The 25,033-nt window shown below is 46.4% G+C and overlaps 1 protein-coding gene across 1 annotated transcript in view; it reads left to right on the forward strand.

Moving 5' to 3' along the window:
- PAF1 (PAF1 homolog, Paf1/RNA polymerase II complex component) overlaps positions 1-25,033 on the forward strand; it is a 391,339-nt gene that overhangs the window by 178,403 nt on the left and 187,903 nt on the right. Inside the window, exons 7-8 of the mRNA XM_069644251.1 lie at positions 10,163-10,268; positions 11,822-11,890. Coding sequence (XP_069500352.1) covers positions 10,163-10,268; positions 11,822-11,890 — 175 coding nt within the window. The remainder of the gene's footprint in view (positions 1-10,162; positions 10,269-11,821; positions 11,891-25,033) is intronic.

Genomic DNA, 25,033 nt, shown 5'->3' on the forward strand with positions numbered 1-25,033 from the left:
AGAGGGGTGCGGAAAGGTAGGGGAGGAACAAAACAAGCGACTATCGTACTAGCCCTGACGACATTTGAGATAGTGCTGGGGGGAGGGTGGGACCTAAAAAAAACAGTAAGGGGAGGGGGGAGGAGACCGACAAGGTTGCTATCATACTAGGTCCAGGGACAATTCTGATAGAGCAAGTGTATAGAAGAAAGTAAGGGGAGGAGATAGGAAAAGGGAGAAGGGAAAGGAGGGGAGAGTTAGCAGTCAAGAGTGGAGAAGCAAGAGGGGAGAGTGAATAAAATTGCAGAAGTCAGTAGTAACACATAATGCTGCAAGCCAGGATACAAGATGAAGATGGGAACAGCATGATTCAAGGCCACCATGAGTACAAAATGCAAAGGAAGTCCAGCATGAGAGCTGAGAAAGGGTGACGCACCGTGAATGAATGAAGTCCATAAAAGTCAAATACAGCATTGGCCACAAGACGGTGATGGTGAAACCAGAATTTATCAGGGCAGACTCCTAGGTAGGCTTGAGAGGAGTGAGGGGGGAGCAGGGTAGAAGAATCAAGCAGGTTGGAAGATCTCTCTCTCTCTCTCTCTCTCTCTCTCCCTTTCCCCCTCTCTCCTTCTCTCCTTCTCTCCCTCTCTCCCTCTCTCCCTCTCTCCCTCTCTCCCTCTCTCCCCCTCTCCCTCCCCGACAAAAACACAGAGCACCACTCAGTGAGGCCTGAGAGTAGGAATGGCTGGGGGAAAACAAGTCACCAACGCAGAAAGTACAGAGACTACTAGATGTGGTAAAAAGTGGACTTTCTGCTTCACACTGATTACTTTTGCTGTAAATGTTTTTGAAACTGGAGCAATACAAGGTAAAAATAACCATGATCTCTCCTGCTATGCCATGCCAGTGGTTGCACACTGGCCTATCCCTCTTGTCAGAGGGCCACACTCGCTCTTTGCCTTGCAGACTGAATCCCCTGTCCAAGATGACCTTCATCAACCTTATTTCTCTGAACTTGACCATATGGCTCTCAGGCACTTGAACTTTCCAAAAGAGTGCATGCCAGTTGTGAAGGAGGCAAGAAGACCATCTAACAGATACTCCAATGCATTAAGGTGTTTAGGTTCAATCAGTGGTATCCAGAGATAGTTGCAGATTGTATTTCCCACCAGGAAAAACATGTTATTCCTTTTCTGGCTAAATCTTATTCTACGTTTTCCTCCATTCAAGTTTAACTATCTGCCATTACAGTTTACAGAAAGACCCCACACTGGCATCACTTTTTATCACAATTCCAGTAATAAAATATTTGTTTGAGGCACTGAAACATATATATCTTCTAGGTAAAAGGCCTTTAACCTGCTGGGAAAGATTGTGGTGGCCAAAATAATGGGGACTGCGTTTCCAACCGATGTATAAACATCCGACTAAAACAGCTGTTTGGAAAGATAGCTTTCTTAGTGGCCACGTCTTCTGCAAAAAGAGGTTCGTGAAATCCCAACCTGATCTAGTACGCTCCAGGCTTTCCTGCCCTGAACACACTTCTTCGGTCATATTAGTCCACTGAGAGTGGCCTGCAGATTCTTGGATGTGACTCCTTTTTTTTGTAACTTCCTAGATGATTTGCCAGTTTGTTCTTGGTGGGGGTTTGGTAGGTTGACAAATCCTGGGTAGAGTTACTTTGGACTTAAACCGTTGCCATTTGTAGGGTGTCGGACAGTGGATCCACAAATCCTTAAAAATGGTTTGTACACCTTTCTAGACTAAGCACCTAAAACTGTTTCTGTGGTCTTCAGAAATTCTCTGGTTTTGGTATGGTGTTTCTGCATATACCTGTACAGTGACAACCAAACAAAATCCTGATGGGGGTAAATTGGAGAGGCACCATACTCTAACACCGGATTCTAATGATCCACTTTTATGGAACTGGTAAACAGTGTTTCAGTTGCTTCTGCACATAACCTGACAAATTCTTTGTCTAATCCAACATCATTCTGTTTTAAAACTCATGCAGTTTGATTATGCAGTTTGGTTATCTATAAACCTTCTTTGATATTTAAGTAGAGAGTGAGTTGATTCACGAAAGTTATTATCAAACAATGTAATTTCCTTAATTATCATTGGGGTTCACCTGCATTTTCTCAACAGTGTACTTTAGATGTGAAGTGAAGAGTATACTATTCTTTAGATCAAATGAAAGACAGTAGACAGACTGAACAGTTGTTTTAGAATTATTGAGCTATTCATAATGGGGTTCTTCCCTCTATGCAATCCATTGATAGATTGATATATTGTCTTTTTTTTTTTTACGAGCCCAAAGTAGTGAAGCAGCTAATACTGCTCTCGTGAGAACTAAATCAATTGTAGAGATTTGCAAATTAGCAATGAGCGTACCTTTGCAGCACATTACTGTTTAGACTATTACGTGAGAGCTGACACTCGGGCCAGACAGTTAAATTAATTTAAGAACCTTAATCCCAATAGGCAATCATTTTGTATTTGTTAATGTTTTTTTTATCAAATGGGTGTTTTGGCAGTGTTGTGTGATTGTGCACATAGGTGGATATGTTTAATGTTTATGAATTGTGACAAATCCCCGGATGTCGTCACTTTTCCCCTGGTGGGAGCCCCTTCCTATGGGGCCAAGGCGGTGAGGTTGCTACCCTATAGTGTCCCTGGGGGGGGGTGCTTAGCGGCTGGACGGCTGGATCTCTTGGGGAGGGAAGCCCACTGTGGGAGAAGTGACAATCGGGGAGAACATGGTATCCATATACATATAGCCCACCTAACCCTAATCAGCCTTCCTCATTAACCCCTTCAACACCATCCCTAGTGTTCCTATCTGTTTCCTTAAGACCAGTATGGTAGGAAATGCTGAGACAACGAAGAGGCCAACTGACTCACTACGAGTCCTCAGGATCAATACTGAGACGTGGAAGAGGCGTGGAAGCTTAGAGAACACCCTGTGAACCAAACTGAGCAGTCTAGTCTTTGTAAAACTCCAATTGGCGCATAAACGGCTGAAATAAGAGGGAAATTCAAACACATTGGGAGGTCTGCCCTGGGGGCACTGCAAGTGAAGCAGAGCCAGCGCCGTGCAGGAAGGAGAAACAGCTGTCGGGACACGAGCCAGGAAGTTTGGGTATTCGCCCTGAGCTTGCCATGGGGAAACCAATTAATACCCCACGAAGGGAGAAGGAGCAGAAGCGAGAAGCCGGTCAGATGCCTACGAGGAACGAGGCATACTGGACTCACTAGTGAGAAAGTTGTGAAGCCACAGGACATGCAGGAGAGAAACTGCAAATGACCACTGAGCTGCCGTGCACCTCCATAGATGGAAAAGACCTGGACAAAGAAGCTGTGAAGATGCCAAAAAAGGTACTGGGGTCTTGGAGGGTGCCAAGAGACACTGTCGTAAGGGATTTGGGACCCTAATAAGCGAGACACTTACCTGGCCAATTACCAAAACTGGTACACCACAAAACTCAAAAACCAAGGGAGCAGGAGCACTGGGTCAGAGAGGAAAAACAGCCTCCTGAAGCCTTCATACTCATGTCAGTACCGGGCAGGTCAGTGAACCCAGTCTGAAAGTCACGAGAGAATGGAAGCCTAAGATGCCTGAGAAAGGCACAGGGAACGGAGACATTCCCCCACCATTGTACAACGAGTAAAGAAACGTGTTCAGTTACCACTGAATGGAACTAGAAGCAAGCCTGAAATCAGATGGTTTGGGACATTGAAATAATCTCTGAGAACTTTTATTTGAGAACTTTGTTCTTTCTCTTGAGTAAAAGATTCCGAGCTATGAAAGAGAATAATTTCACCAGATCTCACAGTGAAACATATTACCAAGAACATTGTTTATTTGAAACCTTGGAATTGTGTTCTGTTGACTTTGTTCAGAGATCGCAAATCTGGGAAAAGTGAGTAATGTTTACTCAGAAACCAATATCATACTGCGTTAGGTAAGATTTGAACTTCAGAGCTAAACCTACCTCAATTGTGAAAACCCCAGAACCTTTTGCTAGGCTGGCAGATTATTTTCCCCTATACCCCAGTGGGTGGGAACCTTTTTCCACATGCAGATCATTTTAATCTCTTTATGGGTGTCATTTGTAAGACTCACAATAGTGGCCTTTTAATTTTATCCTCTTTGACAACTTTTGGTATATACTGTTTTATTGTTACAGGGTTGCCCTTTGGGCTTCCCTTTTACTTCTCTGGCTAATCTTGTGAGAACTACAGTTCCGAAGGGCAGAAAGCATTTTTCTATCCCTTCTACATTGTTTTGGTGAAAACCAACACACCCCACCTTTTGTGGAGTGTTGGGGAGATGCAATGTATCCCCTTTCTCAATAGCACTATAACAACACTTTTACATGAACAGGCTGACCTTAAATGGCTGGTGGCAGTGAACCTATTTACAAATTCGGTGCACCTTTACCACAGGCTGTTTTCACAATTCCCAAAATGGCCCCTGTCTTATTCATTTGCCATTTTCGCACTTCTTGATTTTTATCTTTGGCAGGAGACTTCTGTCAAGGCCGCCCAGGTTCCAGAGTGTCTGTGAAGGCAGGAAGCGAGGAAGGAGTCCAAAACTCTGCAGTCCTTTGTCTTTCAGCCTGACTGCGAGAATACAGTTCCAACTGGGATCCCCCCCCAGGTTTGAATGCTGTACGTCTGTTTGGCTGAGTTCCTGCATAAAAGTGTGATCCTGGAAGCTGAAGAGGTAGTCGACCACTGGACCTGAATCCGTAGTGGAAGATCAAGAAACGTGGCTGAGAGGATTTCCAGCGACCGGAGAGCCTACTGTGTAACCAGAGACTGCTGTTACCCTTCCTTCTAAGCGACATGGGGACTCTGAATAACGACGACCCCAGCCCAGGGCCTGGTGAGACCCACTGGACTCAAGAAGACCTGAATTCTGAGCCATGCCATGTCGTGCTGCGAACCTATGGGCTGCAATACCCCAATACCCTGGGACCTCTAGCCAGTGTGCAGTGCACAGTCTTCGTAATTCCGAATTGAGCTGAAACTTTGGTGGCATAGTGCAGGACCGCCAGAGACATGAATCAAGTCTGAAAAGTCCCCTCAACAGAGTGCTGGGTCTTGCAAGTGACGAGAATCCAACCAGCGATATTCAGTCTTCTTTTTGGTCCTGAAAGAGTGGCAAAACCAGAGCCCGCATCCAGTCGCGAAGAAACTCTTGCCTGGAGCATTTCTCAGTTGATTTCTGCTGCAAAATCTCTTCCGAAGTCCTGTCTTCCATCTTGATGATCAAGGAATTCATCGGCCAGGTTTTTGGCTGCAGATCCTGAAGTCTTTTTGCTGCAACTCTTCTTCTGTGCTGAGGCTCTGTGTTGGCTGGGGTATTTACTTACCTTAAGCCTGTGTGCTTTTTGTAAAGCTTTTGGGGTGTTTTCTGTGATTTGGGAGTCCTCTCACCCAGTTCACCCAGCCCCACTGCTCGAATCCTCCTGGGGTGTTTTCTCAGAAGTCCATGGATCCTAAATAACTCTAAAGTGAAATACTTACTTGTTTGATCAGTCTTCCACAGGAACTCTTGACTTTTGGTTGCAACTGAACCTTATCTCACCCTGCTTACATCTTGCACCTAGACCACAAGTGTCCCTCTTCTGCCTCTGAGAGAACTCATGCAATAGACTAGGGAAGCGGTGGATAAGAAAAGGATTCTGGCTTGAGAAATGTAACCAGTGTTTAAAAGTGTACTTACTTGTGAAAGAGTTAGTTGGTAACTGTAACTCTGAGAGTGAGCAGTTACAAATGTTTTGACTTACATTGAATGTGTTGTGCCATTCTGAAAAGTATATGAAAGGTTATTTTACTCACCTGTGAATTGGTTGTGCCTCTGCCCAAAAGTAATGCTGTTGGCTTCACTTAACTATTTCTTTCAGAATATTAGTGTATACATTCACCAACTGTGTCTTGCTTCCCCTGACCTGATGTATAGCCTGTCTAAACTAGGTCTGCCTTGGGTTTTACCTACCTGGAATAACATGGAGACATTCTTAAAGTGTAAAATTGGGTTTTGCTTTCCCTGGCGTGTTTTATACAGATGCTGAAACAGTCTTAGATTCATAACTACCTTTAAGTTTCTAGTAGCTCCTTTTAAAACGTATGTGTTTTACTTACCTCGGTCTGCCTTGGGCCATCCTAAAATAAGTTAGAAAGTTATTGCTTACCTTAGTCTGTGTTCCACTGACCTGAAAAGCAACTGTAATACGGTATTTCAACATTAGGTTTTACCTGCCTAGAATGGCTGTGTGCCATTCTTAAAAAGGGTTTGGTAGGTGTAGCTAACCTTGGTCTGCCTGGTGAGATCCCAAATTAGGGTAAAGAGTTCTTGCTTACCATAGTCTGTGTTCCACTGAGCTGGAAAACAACTGTAATTGTAAATTACACCAAAAGGTCTTACTCACCTAGCATAACTGTGTGTTCTCCTGAATGTGGGTATAGGTTTGTACTCTTCCTTGAATGAGTGTTCTACTATTCAGAAAAGTATACTTGCAGGTTGGTTTACTAAGTGATTCCTTAACTGAGTGTCGCTGCACAACTGCTAGAGTCTACTACCCATGTATTACTGAAAGTAATCAGAAAGTAACTTATGGTTTTACTCCCCGTGAATCGGTGCGTCCTATACTAAATGTGTTTGATAAGGTCTGACTTGCCTAGAAATACTGTTAGTTTTCTGAACAAGGTTTATGCTTTCGGCTGTATACCTTCAAGCATTGTGTTGTGTTTTTATAATGTGTTCATGATCCTATGACCCAAGTACTTACCCTCCAAGATTTATCTTGGCCTAACTTGTATTTACAATAAACCTTTATTTTTTATAAGACTTCTGGTTGCCCGCCCATTTCTGTTGAACCCCTAGTCTACTACCGTTTCTTTGTAACTTCCTACAGCCCTTTTTCCCTCCTAAAATAAGCCTGGCTGTTCTGTCTACACTATCAAATACTCCGGTGGTACAGCCTTGTTAGGCAGAAACCTGTGCAGTTCCCTCTGGGACCACTGCAAAAGATTTAAGACTACAGGTGTTTGGCAGTAAACCCACTTGGTAGCAGTCTGTACCACACAGATTCACTTGGTAGCTGTGGCTGAGCAGTCAGACTTCCCTCAAGAAGAGTTGGGCAGTATACAGAGCATTCACAATAGGTCAAAAGAACATAGTAGAGCAAGTAAACACTGACCAGAGCTTGGTGTAAAAGAGATATAATTATTTATTTAAAACCACATCTAGAAAAACACACAGGCACTAATAGTAAGCAATTCAAAAACACGGTCACTAAAAGACATACACTCCCTTAGCAAAATATTAGACAAGTCTTAAGTAAAGCCCCACTTATTTTCAGACAGCGGTGAGCGCTTAACGTAGATGGCACTCTAATAATTCGTTTAAAAACGAGAGAGAAAAGCAGAGAATAATATGAAACAGATCCCAACACTTTTGTAAGATCAAAGCAAGAGAGGAAGGAAAGTAAAACCGTGAAGAGTTCAGTAGGCCGGATCCACTTTAAGAGGATCAGAACGAAATGTGTCCAAGGTCACACGGTTGAAGTGCACAAGAGTCTTGCAAAGGTTCAAAAGGAGTTGGACCACAAGAAAGGGACCAGTTAGAGGTTCAAGGCGGCCAGCCCAGTCCAGAGGTTAAGGGGTTATTATTACCTTGTAGCAATCTTTAGAAAGGGAGGCCTGGCAGACACAGTATCTTAAAGTGGTGAGAATACTCCAGCGGGGACAGTTGTTCCTGGCAGCGGATGAAAGTCGGTGCTTCGCCCGGGGGAAGAGAGGATCTCGTCAGGGAGGAAGACAGGAGTCCGTTGCACTGCCAGGGAATAAACCAGCCGCAGAGTTCTCGGGTAAAAGGAGCGGTCCTTTTATTTGCGGTCCAGTGGTAAGTGGCTATCCGGTTGCCGGGGTGCTTGGCATGGGCAATTCGACCATGAGACGGTCTGGGGTGCGAAGAGAAGGAGGTAAACTGGTTGTGCCCACCAGTCGGGGGAAGAAGCCTCTCCAGCCGGGAGATCTTCTCTGTCGTCGGGAAGTGGTGAGTCGGTTCCGCAGGGCTCCACCGGTGGTGTCGTCGTGGTAGGTCGGCTCAGCTTCTTCCTCGTCGGATTCTCAGGTCCTGTGGCGACTTCTGAAGTTCCAGTCCCCAAAGCCCTGCTTTTATGCAGCACATCCCCATTCACTCAGCCTGGCTGTCAATCAAACATGGCCGGCTCACCACTTGGGCCAATCACACAAGAGGTAACTCAGTCCAGGGTGCCTAAACCCCCTCCCACACCCCCTGTGATACCCAGACAGAGTGGCACCACTTTTGGAGGCTTCTGTGGAGAAGCCCGCCAAAAAGTGGAACAAAGGGCTCGACTTGGGTTGGAGTCACAGAAGAGAACACAAACGCCATTTTAGAATCGAGTCCTGGCAAAAAATACCAACCGGCGAATTAATATTAAATAAATAAACCGGCGGTATGTTCGAGGCTATGAGAATTAAATAATTAAAGTTGGTAGCCTCGAACAATGGGAAAATCCCATAGGGATATATTCGCGGTCGAATATAAAAAGTAGTTTCCACTGCCACCAGCCAAAACTCGATCAGGGGGGATGGAGACGTGCCCCCTCGACTAACAAACTCCGGGGCAATCGAATTGCCCCGACCAGTACGTCCACAATATGATGGTTTGTACTAGTTTCTGTTCATAATTTGGGACTAGTAAAGCCAATGGTGACTTTACATGCCCTGGGAGACAGTAGTCAGTCCCAGGGTATAGAGTCTATGGTGGGGTGTCACTACGACACCCCTGTGTTACTGCACGGAGGGTGCTGTGTAACACACATGGTAAAAACACATGAGACCTTATGGAGTAAAGGACCCCATAGCCCATAAAACACATTAACAGTCAAAGGAACACCATAAATCATGTCCAAGAGTGGGAGAAAGAGTCTCACTCTTGGCAGGAGAAAAAAACAAACTCCAGAAATCCGGCAAAGCTGCTGGGGGACTCACTAGGTTAGGAAATTCAGCCTAAAGAGAGAATTCTCCCTAACAATCCTTATGCTAAGTGGAGTTTTGTACTATCTCAGTCGTATGGTTTTACTAAGCCCTTAGTTGGACTTCAGAAAAACTGTCCTAACTTACTGGAACTTAAGTCCAACATCCAAAAGAAGGGACACATTCTTTTGGAACAAAACAACATACCCCCTTTTGTAGTTTAGTTATATGTGTAAGGGAAGGAAATAGAATTTTGGACACAGGACGGAGGACTTTCGCTTTTGACGGACATCCTGACTTATTCCATAGTATTTGTTGAGGCAGGGAAGCACCTCTTAAAACTATGATCAGGTGGGGTTTTCTTTCTTATTTTATCCCCAATAAAAGTCTATAGCCAGAAATATGTCTCCTTCTTCCGCACCCTTACAGAATTCACTGACGATACCCAGAAGGGATAGGTTTATGAATTCAATGAAGATATCAACAAATGTGAACTAGAATTACAAGTAACTTTCACTTCTTGCCAGCCATGGAGAGAATACAATTGAGGCAAAAGCTTTCACAATCTCTATTCCTTTCTCGAATCCCATGGATTTCAAAACTCTCATTCTTTCAGGAATCTTCCTTCCTAAAGGTGTACATCCTCGCTCTGCCAGAACGAAGGTAGCATACATTGTTTTCCAGTGGCATATATCCATTAAATTGATCTGATCTGTAGGCCAGCTGCCACATTATTTTTTGAAGGCTCTGTGTTGAAAGGCACACCGGTTCAACAGATTGTTTGCCTGGTCCATTTTGCTACATTCTGCTGCCAATGTTTTCTGATTTGTCATCTTTTCCTTCCTTTTGAATTAAGAGGGCTAGAAGAGAAATACTAAGTTGTTGTTTTACCATTGATACTATCAGCCCCAAGTGCATCATTGACATTAATTCATCCTTTTACCACACCCCTGGCCTAGTTATTTCAACAGACTGTTGGTCAACAATTATTAAGGAGCGTCATGTAAGGTCACAGCGAATGCATATGATGTGGACGTAGTAAACCTTGGATGATCATGCATGTGCCTGTGACTTTGCAGGTGATGCTTTTAATTGTTTTGAGTGGGGGGGGCTTTGAACCCAGAATTGTTGAACATTGTGGATTAAATATTCTTGCTTCTCTGTGCAGGATTGGGGTGTCTGTCAAGCAGCAGTTCACTGAGGAGGAGATCTATAAAGACAGAGACAGTCAGATTTCTGCCATTGAGAAAACATTTGAGGATGCACAGAAATCGGTGAGTGCACTGTTTCAGGGGGCTGGAGAAGGGAGGTGTGGTGCTCTCCTCCTAGGTTAAACCATTGTAATATTCTCTGTTCGAGAGCTGAGGGCCTTTTTCCACTCTTGGCGTGTCCTACCGGTCAGAGTCTACATGTCTTGGAGAAAGGGGCTGTGGGGCACCCGGAGCATAATGTTTTGGTCCTGGGGCTCATTGATCATTATGGTGGGGTCATGGGTCACTGCACTGGTGGTTGCACTTGCTGGGCAGATATCTAATTGTAGGCTCTCTATTAAGGACTGGAAATGCGGCTCTGTGGACAGTTGCAGGTCTTATTAGCAGGGCATGGTGATCTTTGTGTACAGTGGGTGAGTAGGGCTTTGCAAACAGTTCATCAATGTGTTGCATCAATCCTAAGGCAAAGGGCAGCTATTTCTGGTTCTTTCCTTGTAGATGAATACCCTCCTGCCCTCGTACAACCACTCCTTCCCTTTTAAATTCTGTCTGAGCACTTTCGATTTGCCCGGGGGTCCCAAAAGTGCATGACAAGCTAGCAGCAAGAAACCGCAACAGGAGCCGTCCTGCCCTTTTTCTCAGTCCCTTTAACACTTGTATGATCCCTAGTTTCCTCTCCTTTCCCCTCAGTGCTTTCAGTCTTATGGCAGCATATTCGCCACACAAGTAACCAATATGACTCGGTAAGGATATCTATTAACAATCAAATGTATACATGTTACAATTACAATGAGTGCCCCTGTTTATATCGTCCAAAGTCCTGTTGCCTTCTGTCCCATACATTTTAATGGCATTCCTCCTATTAAAGTATTATGCTTTCTTCAAAGCACTCTAAATATCTGGTCTCCCTATTATCTCCTGAAGTCCGATGTGCTTAAACCGACCAGACAGTTTAACCTGCATGTTACGGACGCTTACTGCTGATGTCCCATTTTGCTGCAACCATAAATTTGTTATTTTCTTTTCGTTCACTTTTCTTATCATTGCTCACATTATCCCCACTACCATTGACCAAAAATTATTACTACCTTGACACACTAATGAAACATAAATCATGTTAACTGTGCTATCAGATACCCTTATGAGCGAGTGATTTTGCAATATGAACTATTCCCTAAATGTCTATAAACTGCCTGAGTTCATGCACACTGGTGACTACTGAGAGACGTTCACAGGTGTTGAGGGCTTTAGAACCTCCTAAACTGTAAAAGTTTATCAGCACTTCCACACCCTGAATTACCTGGATTGTCAGCCTCTCCACACAGTGCATGCTGCACATGAATGTTTCATTCACCATTACACACTTGTTATTGGTTACTGCACTTAGGACACGTAGAGGCCTCACCATATCTGTGCTTTAAGCCTTGGATAGCACCTTTTTCCATAGGGGGTCTCTGTCTGGGTTATGGTGGCCATTTGGCTTGGAAGGAGCTGAATATTAGAGAAGGAGCTGAATATTGGAGAAGGGAGGGTGTTTGATTAAGTTCAAAAATGAATATTGGATTGTTGGTTACCTGAGGATTCTACATTTCCTAATTTTTAAAAATTGTTTCCAGATTACACAGCACTACAGCAAACCCCGTGTCACACCAGTGGAGGTCATGCCAGTATTCCCTGACTTCAAGGTAAATATTCTTGATGATATCCTAAATCCAGAGGTTATGCACTTCAGATAGGTCACCTTCCTGGCATACATAAAAATGTATGAATCACACCTAGTATGCAAGGGGTGGCCCCGGTTTACACTGAGGAAACTGAGTATGCAAAAGCCTACACTAAACGGGAGTGTGAAAGTGCCAGCATCAGACTGTGTGTCGAACAGTTAGATTTGGATGGCCGTCTTTCTTTTCCCATAATTGTGCTGCTTCTTTCTCTTGAGTGAATGGGTAACTGCAACTGAGGCATTGAGAATGTCTGTCTGTTCAAGGCAGCATGCTGTTAAGGATTTCAACCAGACGACGCACACCTTAGCCGCGGCCCAGTATGCAGTGCACGACTGAAATGCTTGTGTTTTTATATTGGATTCAATATTGAATTGGTACACCACTCACATCATACCCCCTTTTCAAATACCATGGTTCACAATGGACCGTGAACCAGGCTGGTGGGTAAAATGTAATATTTATTTATTTGAAAATTCAAAAGAAATCATACAATTTTTAATATGGGGCAGCAATCACCAATGGGGTGATAATAACAATAGGAATGTAAGCAATGCACTTAGTTTAACCTTCTATTGACACATCTACAAAACACCAGGGAATAGGAGCACTTTTTGATTTTAGGCAAGAAAGCACTCAAGTTAGAATTTCCCCTGCCAGATTCCCTCAACCCACAAATAATCAATTATAAGTGGATAGACGGAGGCAGCAGGTAATCAGGAATGACAGATAGAAAACAGAATTAAAATCGGACCTTCCCTCCCCAAACTAGAGAGAAAAAACGATTTCAAACCCTGGCAGTGCTAAAAATGACACTCGGAAATGGATGAATGAATGAATGAATGAATGTGTGTAAAAACCTTGAAACAAATATTATTCCTCACTTCAGCAACCATGTAGAAGTACAAACAATCACAAGCAATGTATAACCAAGAGCATACAGTTCGATAATGAGTGGCAGAGTTTTAAAACATGTTGCAGCAAATGACACGTTGGAAACTTTTCAAACTTTTGCAATTCCCGCCTGAAATTAACTAAACTGTTTTTAATAAAAACGGGTGAAATATTGTAAATCGCAATGCAGTTTTTGTGCTGTGATCATAGGCACAATCTGGAAGTGAAATTAGGTCTCTAGCTGGTAAATTGAGTGAGTTGGGCAAGATCTAGAAGGGCGCGTTTTGAGTAAAATGGAGCAGTGAAAAAGGAAAGGAAATCAGTTTTGACAAAAACAGTTTTACTCTACACTAGAGTATGCAGGCTAGGCAACCAGCCCGATCACTCGAAATAGGATTAATAGTTTAGGATTTACACAAGGCAGAATTACTACAGAGATGGCGCTAGCACAAGAAATCAAAGGCAGGGTTTCAAGAATAATTCTGACAATATTACAAGTTATCAGGATACGGATAGGATGACTTAGAGAGGGAAACTAAGGACAAGGCAAGGTATACTATGGTTTTCTATGGTTCCTATTGATACTCGCAGTCCACTTTTTTCAGTTTTGGATTTTGGACAGTTAGCAGTTCTGGTCACCACACAGATCTGGTCTAACAAAGGACAGCCGGACAGAATCAGTGGGACAGGATCAGCTGGGCAGTGACTGGTTACCAGGTAGCACTGGCAATTCTGGTCACTGGATTATATGCGTCATCAGGGTAGCAGGATGGTAGCAGCTTGCAGTGAGTGGCGGCAAGCCAAGCTGGATCAGGATGCCAAAAGTACCACAGTTTTCCTCTTGTTAAAGGGAAATTAAGTGGGTTTATTATATTGTAGGCCTTGCTGGGAATGGGAACAGCACTGCTTGGGTTTTGCAATGGACCCTGGGGTATGATCAGCAATGCTTGGCCTTGTAGTTGGGGTCTAGAGTCTGGAAGATGACGGGTACAGGAACAGGACGCCGGCACAGGAAAATCGGGAAGAGTGTGTCTTGTCAGGGAACCTTATTTATAGTGTAAAATGACATCATCAAAGTATAGGCTGGGCAGGGTTAACTACGCACGTCCCTAAACTATTTGGGTTGGGCACTGCTTCTGCAAATGTACCAGACACAATATGCACTTATATTCTAAATTTTAAGGCACAGTGTGCAGATTTTAGGGTGGGTGCTGTCTGCACCGTGCGAAAAGCTAGAGTGGTGACGTGTCCTCATAAGTCTTGTGAGATCCATAGCGAGCACAGGCATGCGGGTCACTTTGCTTATTTCAATTCTGCACTGCCGACACCCTTTAGTGATTGCTATCCTACCCACTCGTTACCCCTTCACACTCACGTCCTCCACCATAGATCTTTCCAGCCACTGAGTCAACCATGCGTGACAGCTTATGCTGCTTGTGCAAAGATCAATCTCCCACTCTTTCCTGCCTACACTGCTCTCTGCAACCCTGGCCACATCCTAAATACAGCCAAATCCTCCTATTACGTTTATCTTGTTTCCTCTCTCTCTCTCTGTCCGCACCCTCCCAAACTATCCAGGAACCTTCGGGCCATGGATTCCCCTTCTTAGAACTGTTGTTTCCTCCTCTCCGTCATTCATTTTGCCTCCTACGCGCCACTAAAATGACCAGAATAAGGGATACCCTGTCCACTCTTATCTCTGTTCTACTACTTGCCTGATTCTCCCTGGCCCCCATTTTACCCAAAATCTCCTCTTCCCCATGCATTTCCTGCATCACCCACTGAATTTGTATACATTTTTTTTTTGTTTTAAATTTTTTAATTGTTTTTCAATCAACAAAACAATGCAGACCAAATATGCAGTGCAAAATGCCATAACACAGTTCCAAATGTGTACATCATACAATTTGATCTCCGCTCCCCAGTGCCCACCCCCCCTACCAGCCCAATTCTATTTACTCCGTGTTCACGCTGCGCAGTGGGGTCCGTTCTCCGTTGGAATCTGCCAAATCTGCCATCGTACCAAACCATTCTGTTATCAGTGATTTCCAAGCCAACAGGGTTCCCGCCTCTTCTCCCCCTCCCATCATACTGGACTCTTGCCATACCATAGTCTCCGCTTCCGCCCACTTTTGCAATTCTTTCCACCATATCTCAACCTGTGGTTTATGACAAGCCTTCCACCCCATGGCAATCCTCCTCTTAGCCAACACATATGCCAAGTCCTTCAGCTTGTTAACATGCTTCAGTTTCTGCGATCTTGGGAACCCCCCCAATAGGCAAGCCTAGGCTGATTCCACCACCAATGTAACTCCTTTATCTGCCAATTTCGCCGCTATCTCGCTCCAGAAACTCCCCACAACAGGGCAGGACCAAAACATGTGTGCCATGTCAGCCCGTTCTTCATCACACTTAGGACATGCTTGTCTGCCTGCATTTTTGAACCCCGAAATCCGCAGGGGCGTCATGTACGCCCTATGCGTAACATATAATTGTTTCTGATGTTTGTTAATCTGCTTAGAATCACATGCTGTGCATAGGTCCGACATCCAGTGGTCACTGCGGATTATTGCATTTTGTTTTTCGTAGTCGAAAAGGGGACGTCGACAAGGCGTGTCTGTAACACTATCCCTATAGTGACGTGCGTTGTACCCACAATCCCTCACGCGTCGAGGTCCCTCAGATTGTTTTTTTCCGCCCAGTTTCTGGTCGCCTTTCGCGGAGCTCCTAGAGAGACATTGCTATACTTACCACGGACCTCGGTCCTTTTGCCATAACTTAATATACTGATAACGATCCCTCCCCCTCGACGTTAGCTGTGAAGCTGTTTCTCCGCCGAACTGATTTTCGACGGAGAGGAAGAGCGGAGGAGATCCTTCGGCGCTGCCGAACACGTGGCCTGGCCTCGACGGCCAATTTACAGTAGGGAGAGTGGGGGTTAGAACTTTGTCTCTTCTCTTTGAGAATGTCTTTCTTTCTCCCTTTTCTTTCCCTTGGGGTTGTTATCGCCAGCTATTATTGCCTCAGCTATGGAGAGGACACCATTTAAGTTTTGCCCACGCTGCAGGGGCAAATATACTTGGAAAGATAAGCACAAGCTCTGTAATCGTTGCTTACCCCTCGATCACATAGAGAACAGCTGCGCAGCCTGCAAGCTCTTAAAACCCAGGACTCTTAAAGAACGTAGGGTTAAGAGGTGGGCGGACTACGCGATGTCGAAGTCAGTTTCCTCACCCGCTGTTACTGAAAGTGACGAGGAGTGCGATAACTCGACGTCCGTTTCGGAAGTCATGAACCCCCAGAAGGAGCGCTCCCGCTCCTCGTCGTCCGTCCCCGGCCCCGACGGGCTCGGCTCACGCCCTGCTTATGGGGATGAACACCCCGGCGACAAGGACGCACACAAACCCCATAAGGCTAAACACACTACCCACGGCTCTTCTTCGTCGAGAACGAAGGATCCATCAGCGCCGAAGGGGACGCAGGGCACTCCGGCGTCTACCGCAGACCGTAAAGGTCACAAGCCCCACCCGCAAACGCAGCCGCGACCAGCGATTGGGCTTCCATCTAACACGGGCGCTACCCCAAAAACATCCGACGCAACGCTCCATAGAGCGACCGTCGAGGTACTACGCGCAGCGCACAAAACGTCGACACCAGAGCCCTCGACGGACAAAATCGTGGCCGAGAGCCTAGCGAGAATTGTCGCCGAAGACAAACGTACGCGGACGACGAAACAAACGTCGAATACCGCGTCGAAAAAACACAAAAGTAGCCAGGAACTGCCCCTTTCTCCAAAGGACGCTTCCGAACTACCTGAAGGCTTTTCAGAAGGAGACGGGAACCTCTCGTCGACGTTGTGGGAGCGTTCGAAACGATTCGAAGGCGAAAACACTAATTTCCCCCCTCTAGACTATTCAGGGGGTACCCCATGAGACCCTGGAAAGACTCCATTCTTGCATGGAGAAAATGGAAAGGTTTCTAGGAAACCAAGACCCACCCACTCACAAAAGACAAAGAGAATGGCCACAGGATGACCCTACAGTCAAGATTCCTAGGCTGGTTGACCTCACTGAGGAGGAGCAATACCTCCAAGAAGATGAGGAGTGTTTGGGTGGAGAAGAAGAGGTAGAACTTGAGGAAGAGGGGTTCGAAGAAGATCCTTACACCACTGCTACAGGGTTTGAAGAGGATACAGCTACCTCGCAGCCCTGGCATTCACCATCAGTGCAGCCTTGGCAATCCCCATCAGTACATTCAGACCCTGATGCCTTTCTCCCTTCTCCTCTCAAGGATTCACATGGGAACTCCTCTCCCATAGATGACCAACCTTCCCTCAATGCACTATTGCGCAAGGCAGCAGCGCATTTTGAGATTGATACAGGGGAAACTCTTCCAGAAATTGACTTTGTAGAAAAAGTCATCAAAGAAAAAGCCCCTGTTAGCCAATCTATTCCACTCCTGGCTTCTATTAAAAGAAGAATTTCTCCTTCCCTTACTAACCCAGCTTTAGTAAAAGGGGTCGGAACATAGACTTCCTTTTATATCTCTCTTTTCTGTACTCACTCACGTCTATAAGGCTCCCTCAGGGCAGAAAAATACAAACAGAGGGACCTCGACGCGTGAGGGATTGTGGGTACAACGCACGTCACTATAGGGATAGTGTTACAGACACGCCTTGTCGACGTCCCCTTTTCGACTACGAAAAACAAAATGCAATACTCCGCAGTGACCACTGGATGTCGGACCTATGCACAGCATGTGAATCTAAGCAGATACAACCATCAGAAATGCTTTTACGGTAAGTAATGCATTGTCATTTGTTTCAACCTAGCATTTCTCGACACCTTTTGATGATACCACAAGGCCCGCTCCCACATCCCATCTTCCATCGGGGCTCCCACCTCAGTTTCCCAATCTAATCGAAGTTGCGTTGGTTCTTTACCAATCTGAAGCATCAGCATGTCATACAATCTCGAAATCTCATGCCCTCCCTCTGTTATATCATATATAGTGTCTACAATACCCTCTGGCTCTGCTTCGAGTACAGTTTCGGGCCAAGTCTTCTTAATTTCTCGCACCAATCTATGATATGTAATATATTGACCTACGTGTAGACCTGTCTCCTCATCCAACTCCTCCAAACTTATGATGGCGCCCTCCCGCCAAACATCTCCCACCGTAGCCAGCCCCACCGATTCCCAGTGGTTTCTGATCCCCCTTCGCAGTTGCACATCTCCCTTGGCCAGCGCCACCAGCGGTATTCGTGGGGAGCACGGGGCAGGAACTTTCATCATCCTGCACGCGCAACGCCAAATCCTCCACCCCAACATCATCATTTTGGGGCGCCCCCTCATGTCTGATTCAGATAACCAGATAATTTCCTTTAAGTAAAATGGGGCACAGTCTGCACTAAACAATCTAGATTCAGGGGTACTTTCGTCCGAGAGCCATTTAGCAAAATACTGCAATTGGCCCGCTATATAGTAGGCCTCATAGTTGGGGAGCCGTATCCCCCCTTTTCGTAAAAGTTTTGCAATTTCCACAGTGCCAATCTGCACCTAGTCCCTTGCCACAAAAAGTCCCTGCATATACTATTAAGCTTGGCAAAAAACTTTCCAGGTATGAGGTGTGGAATGTTTCCAAAAAAATGCAGGAGCCTGGGCAAAACCACCATCTTAAGCATTGCACTACGCCCCATCATAGCTAGCGGCAGCTTACCCCAAAATTGCATACTTTTCTCTATTTTCCCCACGGCTACCTCCGTGTTATGCTTATGTTCTTGTTCAACCGTATGATACACATCTATCCCAAGGTACCAAAAGGTGTCAACTGCCCAGGGGACTTGCAATACCGGAAGCTGTTCTATGGGGGATCCCATATAGTTACCCAACGGGAAAATTACAGCCTTCTGGGGATTCACAGCTATTCCAGACAGCTCTGCATACCGATCCATAGCTTACAAGATATACTGGAGATTCTCCTCTGGATACTTCAGATACAGCAACATATCGTCTGCATATAAAGAAATCAAGTGTCGCTCCCCCCCACCTCAATGCCTATGATGTCATACTGCTGTCTGAGGTATATGGCCAAGGGCTCCAATGCCAATATGTATAACATGAGGGACCATGGGCATCCCTGTCTGGTACCTCTGCCCAACCGCCATCTCTCTGAAATAACGGCTCCCGTCTTAACTCTGGTGAGCGGCGCGCTGTATAACATCTTTGCCCATCTTACATATCCAGGCCCCATCCCATATTCCGTCAGAGCCGCCAGCAGCCATGGCCACTTGACAGAATCAAAGGCCTTTACCGCATCCAAGGACACTACTGCCATGTCTCCTTCATTCCCCCCTGCCCGTTCAATGACTCGATGGAGTCGCCTGTGATTGTTAGTTATGTTCCTGTTCGGAACATAACCTGTCTGATCCGGGTGTATGAGTTTGTCAATGACTCTGCGCAATCTGCTTGCCAAAACAGCTGTTAATATCTTGCTATCTTGATTCAGCATTGATAGTGGTCTATAGGAGCCACAACCGTTCCCTGGCTTATTCGGTTTAGGGAGCAGAATTATAATTGCTTCCCTTAGTGACTCTGGCAGCTGTCCCATCTCAAACGCTTCATTTAGCATATTCAGCATCGGAGGGAGCACCTCCGCCATGTATGCTTTATAAAACTCGCTCGGAAACCCGTCCGCCCCTGGGGTTTTACTAGTAGGCAATGTCTCACCACCGCTTCTAACTCCTCTAAAGTGATTGGTGCATCTAGCTCTTCCCTCTCTTCAGCACTTATCCTGGGTAAACCTATATCTTCGAGTGTTTCTTTTATCCTCTCTTGATTGTTCTCCTCAACATCCCCATACAGTTCTCCGTAATACGTGGCAAATTCCTGATTAACTCCCTCATGGGTGTCCGCTACACTGCCGTCATCCCTTGTTATTGTCCTAATGGTGGGCCTGGGGGTTTCGCTCTTATATAGCCATGCCAAAAGCCGTCCCGTTTTGTCCCCCCCGCGTGGTGCCTCTCTATGTATTTCTTATAGTTCAGTTTACACAACCTATCCAATGTTCTCCGCACGTCTGTTGGAGTTGAAGTATCCGCTCCGCGTTCGGACCAGTATCACCCTCCTCCCTTTGTGCTTTTTCCAACTCCCTCTCAGTTTCTTGTAAATCCGCCAGGACACCGCCCTACAGGCTTTGGGACTTTGCTATGACCACTCCTCTCAACACTACTTTAAAGGCCTCCCATAGCGTGCACGCCGAATCTACACTACCAGTGTTCTCCTCAAAGTAATTTATGATCTCCTCCCTTACCTCTTCTTTGAACACAGGATCTTTAAGCGCTTCCGCTCGGAGCCTCCACGTCGGGATCCTTGCCCTCGGTGGGCGGCATTGCCAGCTAACAACCAAGGGCGAGTGGTCCGAGAGGACTATCGCTTTGTATTCCACCCTCACCATTTCCATCATTAAGCCTGACGTAGCAAAGACATAGTCCAGTCTAGTGGACAACTGTTGCGGGGCCGAGAAGTGAGAATACTGTCTTTCTTGGGGGTGCTTCATTCTCCATACATCAAGCAAATCAAAATCTTCGAGCAGCGCTTGTAACACTCGTGCCGCCGGGGCAGGTTTTTCCAACTTCTGATCTGATCTATCCACCCTCGGATCTAACACACAATTGAAATCCCCTCCCCAAAGTACTGCACTTCCCATACACATACCAAGGTTTGCACTCAGGGATCTGAAGTACATAGCCGTGTTCTGATTGGGAGCATATGTATTAATTATACTTATCTCTCTGTTCTCTACCAGTCCCCTAAGCATGACCATTCTCCCATCCGCTTCAGCAGTTTCCTGTAATACATGAAAGGGGACATGCGGGGCCACCCAAATGAGGACCCCTCTAGCATAAGCCGAGTACGTTGAACCCACCACCACTCCTTTCCATTTCCTCGTAATCATTCCCAATCTCTCTTTTGTCAGATGGGTCTCTTGTAATAGCGCAATATCTATCTTTTGTCTGCGCAAGTATAGCATAACCTTATTTCTCTTCAAGTAACTGTTTAGACCCCTAACATTCCATGTGATTATTTTAAGGTCCCCCATGACTTGTTATGTTTTCCTCCCCCACTACAACCGCATTATCCACTGCTCGTACCCGTTCTCGTCTATTTGGGCTCGTATCCCATTTCAAACTTCCCTTAACTACACACACCCAAAACACCCCTCCCTTCCCCTTATCCCGCCCAACCACACCCAACTCCCCACACCTCCCACCCCCCACCCCCCATTCCCCTTTCCAACCCCCCCAAAATCCCCCCCAACTGTTGCCCAGCTCCACTCCTGGATCTCAGGCTCCCCCGCATCTAGCACTTTCCTGGCTTCCGCCTGTGTTCGATGCTCCGCGGGGTAAGGCCGCCCTACTGGCTAGCCTACTAAAACTAATATGGGGGATAGAGTGCTCACGCCCTGCCGCTCCTGTTTACTGTAAACTCTACACACTGAACTGTATAATCACCACAAATATATGCCCTCTGCTATATTCAAGTCCTTGTATTCGCCCATGTCCATAGGATCTGCTTCAAATGCCACCCGTACCCATAACTACCTCTCAACCCTAGCCATCACCCACAGTCGTAATGGATACCCACTACACATCATGCCCCACTACATATAATGTCCTGTCCACTTATCATATTACTCCTGCGCTTGATCCGCCTCCTGTTCCGGGCAACCCTGATGGTCCAGCCAAGTCGTCGCATCCTCGGGCGTGTGGAAAAAAAACATCTTGTTCTTATGTATAACTTTTAGTTTCGCGGGATAAAGCAGCATATATTTGATCCCCGCCGCACGTAGCCTTCTTTTGATTGCCACATAACTGTATCGCTGCCTTTGGACCAGCATTGTGTAATCAGGATATGCCGTGACAGTGCTCGACGCCCTCTCAATTGTTCCTCCTTTACGGAAGTATTCCAAAATCTTCTCGCGATCCTTATAGTTCAGTATTTTCGCTATTATTGGCCGGGGGGAGCCCCCGGTTGCGGCCTCCTTATGAGGGCTCTATGTGCACGCTCCACCGCAAACCCCTGTGACAGTTTTTCAGCCCCTATCTCTTGTAGGAACAGATTCTCAATGTAGTCTGTCGGGTGCTGTCCTTCCTCTCCCTCCGGCAATCCCACCACACCAATGTTGTTCCTCCTCGCTCTCCCTTCTGCCTCCTCCGCCCGAGTCTCCAGGTTAGCTACCTGTTGTTTGAGCACGTGGATCTCCTGTACGTTGCTAGTGCTGGTGTCAGTGTTGATTTTCACCGCACTCTCCAGGCTACTCGTTCTCTCCGCCAGCCCCCTGACGTCTTGCCTCAGCAGGGTAACTTCAATGCCTACTGCGTCTATTTTGGCCTCCAGGGAAGTGCGCAGGTCTGCCATCGCCGTCCCCCATGAGTCTCGCAGCTCCGTTATAGCCGCCAGTATCTGATGCTTGTCAGTCGCTGCAGCGCTCTCCCCCAGTACTACCAAATCTTTAGACGGTGTGGCTGCTGGGGATTGTTGTGATTTGGCGAATGCTTCCATCGCGGATTGCTTATGTTTGTGTTTACTCCCAGTCCCCCGCCCCGCCATCCTGCAACCTTCGCTATGCACCCTAGGTTGACCAGCCTCAGGCGCGCAATCCTGCTTTCTTATGTAGGCTCGTCACCAGTACGCCCCCCCCCGGGTATAGGCAGCCGTCCCAGAGGAGCCCCGGCACACACCCATGTATGCTGAGCCCTAAGTTCAGAATGGGCTGTGTCCTCCCACGTATTCAACGTCTCATTGCGCCCTTGGGACCCCGCAGCCCTAGCGTATCCGCCTAGCCTCCTGGCTTATTGTGTGTACCGCTGAGGATCCTCCCCCTCCACCTTAAACACTCACAGCTGTTATCCACAGTTTCGGCCCAATGCTCCCGCGTCTTTTCCTCGGGCGTCACTGTCTCAAGAGTTTACTTTCCGGGTCCAACAGACACTTCCAGCTGCTCCCACAACCGAGCCTTCCCAACTGGCACCGGGCTGCACAACTGTTTTTGCCCTCTAGCAGCGCCTCAGTATGGAATATGTGACCTCTCTCTGCAGGCCCCAGACTCTTCCAAGGCCTACAGCGTCCCCACAGTTCCTTAGCCCTTGTCACGGGGATGGACTCTCCAGCGTACCTCATGTGCACAGTAGCCCTGCGTCTCCAGTGGCACTCCTTTCCAGCCGTATTATGACCATAGTGGGCTATTTAGTCTCATCAGCACTCTCCGTTCGTGTGCTGTGCCATCCGATGTTATAATCAGCTGTCAAGGTTATTCGGTGTGGGAATGCGCCTTCACACGGCTTATCATGTGCGCGCTCATGCAGCCTCAAACCGCAGCAGACCCTGCGTGATGTCAGCCCCAGGGCCCAAGCTTTATAGTCCACAACACGCTGTTAAGTTTTCCGCGTAGCACCATTCCGCTCCATGGGCAGCTTTAAATTAATTTGTTGCAGCTGCCCACATTCGCGAGCGCGGCTGTCCCCGACATCAATCAGCGCTGCGCTCGTTCCTTGAAGGCAGCATCCCGGGCTGTGTCCCGCAAACGTTCCCACAGAGGTGCTCGCCCAGGGCTCCTCCAAGGCGTCCGCCCCCCTCGGTCGGCGCAACCCGCCGAAACCCATACACTGCGGGGTCAGGCCAAATTGCAGCGCCGACAGCACCAGAGAGACCCACAAGAGCTTGATGACTTGAAACTGGGCCCTTCGTCCACGGGCTCCAGCCGCAGCTCCCAAACGCTCGCAACAATGTAGCGAGCTAGTTTCGATTTCGGTCCGCTGACAAAATAGCTACTTGGCAGGAACAAGAAGATACATTTATCTCACAATCCTCCCAGTCCGCACTCTCCTTCCTCTGGGTTCCTGCAGCCAGTGTGTTCCAAAACACAATCCTGTGTTTTCAAGGCATACGTGCCAATTTCAACAGCGTGAATCAAGCAAATGTTGTCGGATCATCAGGAGCTATTCCCGGAGCACGTCCTACTCCATGGCTGCTCAAGCCACGCCCCCCACTGAATTTGTATACATCCTGCACTTTGCCACTTGCCTTGCTCACTTCTCAGCCTTATTTAACATCTCTCTCAGCTGGTATCTTTCATCCTGTTACAAAACAGACCCGCTGATACCATCCCCTAAATATGTCCACTACTTTCATCCACATCACTAATTCTCTTATCACTACTGAGCGTGATCACATCGCCTCCATTCCCTTCTCAACCGCTCTTCATGTGTAAATATTGGTCTCTGGCTGTCACCGTCCCTGATGGTTTGTTTTTACTGTTACACCTTCACCACCTGGTAGGCGTCCCTCATTGAAACACTGTTCTTATGCAATGACGCTTTACCCTAGGACTGCCCCTGCTCTCTCTTATTGCCTACTTTGAAAGATATATTTGCAAAAAATGACACTCTGTTTTTCATCAAATACATATATAGCAAGTTGAAGACAAAGCAAGGAACCAACGGCTGTAGTTGCAAGCTAGATACATGGTAGGGGCATCAGCGATAATTGGCAAAGTGGAGACAAAATTAGGTAGCTAATAGGTATTTTACATAGTTGGTGTTAGGTTAGAATTTTATATTTATGCTAAATCTCGCTCACCTGTGAGACGCCCAGCACTTTTTTCCGGACTTTTGAATTATTTTTCTATGTTCCTGAGTGGGAACCTTTTCCCCCACTCACACTTTCTTTTACTCTTTTCATGGAAGTCCTTTTTGTGACTCTCCATGCTTTATTTTTGGATTTAGATTTATACTTAACCTTTTGGCCATCTGCATTGTATTATTGCAGCACACAGCACTTTCTGTGTAGTGTTGCTTGGGAGCCCTCTAGACTTCCCTTTTTATTTTCTCTTGGGTTCCTTTTGTGAACTAATGTTCCCAAGGGTAGAAGTATACTTTTTATCCTTTCTGCAATCCCCATTGTGAGATCAGCACACCCCACCTTATGTGGAATGTGCATGGGATACACAGTATGCCCTTTCTCACTGTTGCTGTAACTTTGCTGTTACAGTTACTTACCTTGCAGAACACATGTTCTCACGGGTAAAGAGATATTTGTATCATCTCTATATTTTATATTTGTGAGACTACTACACTCCACCTATTGTGGAGTGCTGTGGGGCAAGGGGGTTACTTACTCTGTATCCCTTTTCTTACTGTTCCTGTAACATTTA

The sequence above is a fragment of the Ambystoma mexicanum genome, chromosome 2p, assembly GCF_040938575.1.
Source record: "Ambystoma mexicanum isolate Mex_15411 chromosome 2p, UKY_AmexF1_1, whole genome shotgun sequence".
In the NCBI taxonomy this organism is placed as follows: Eukaryota; Metazoa; Chordata; class Amphibia; order Caudata; family Ambystomatidae; genus Ambystoma; species Ambystoma mexicanum.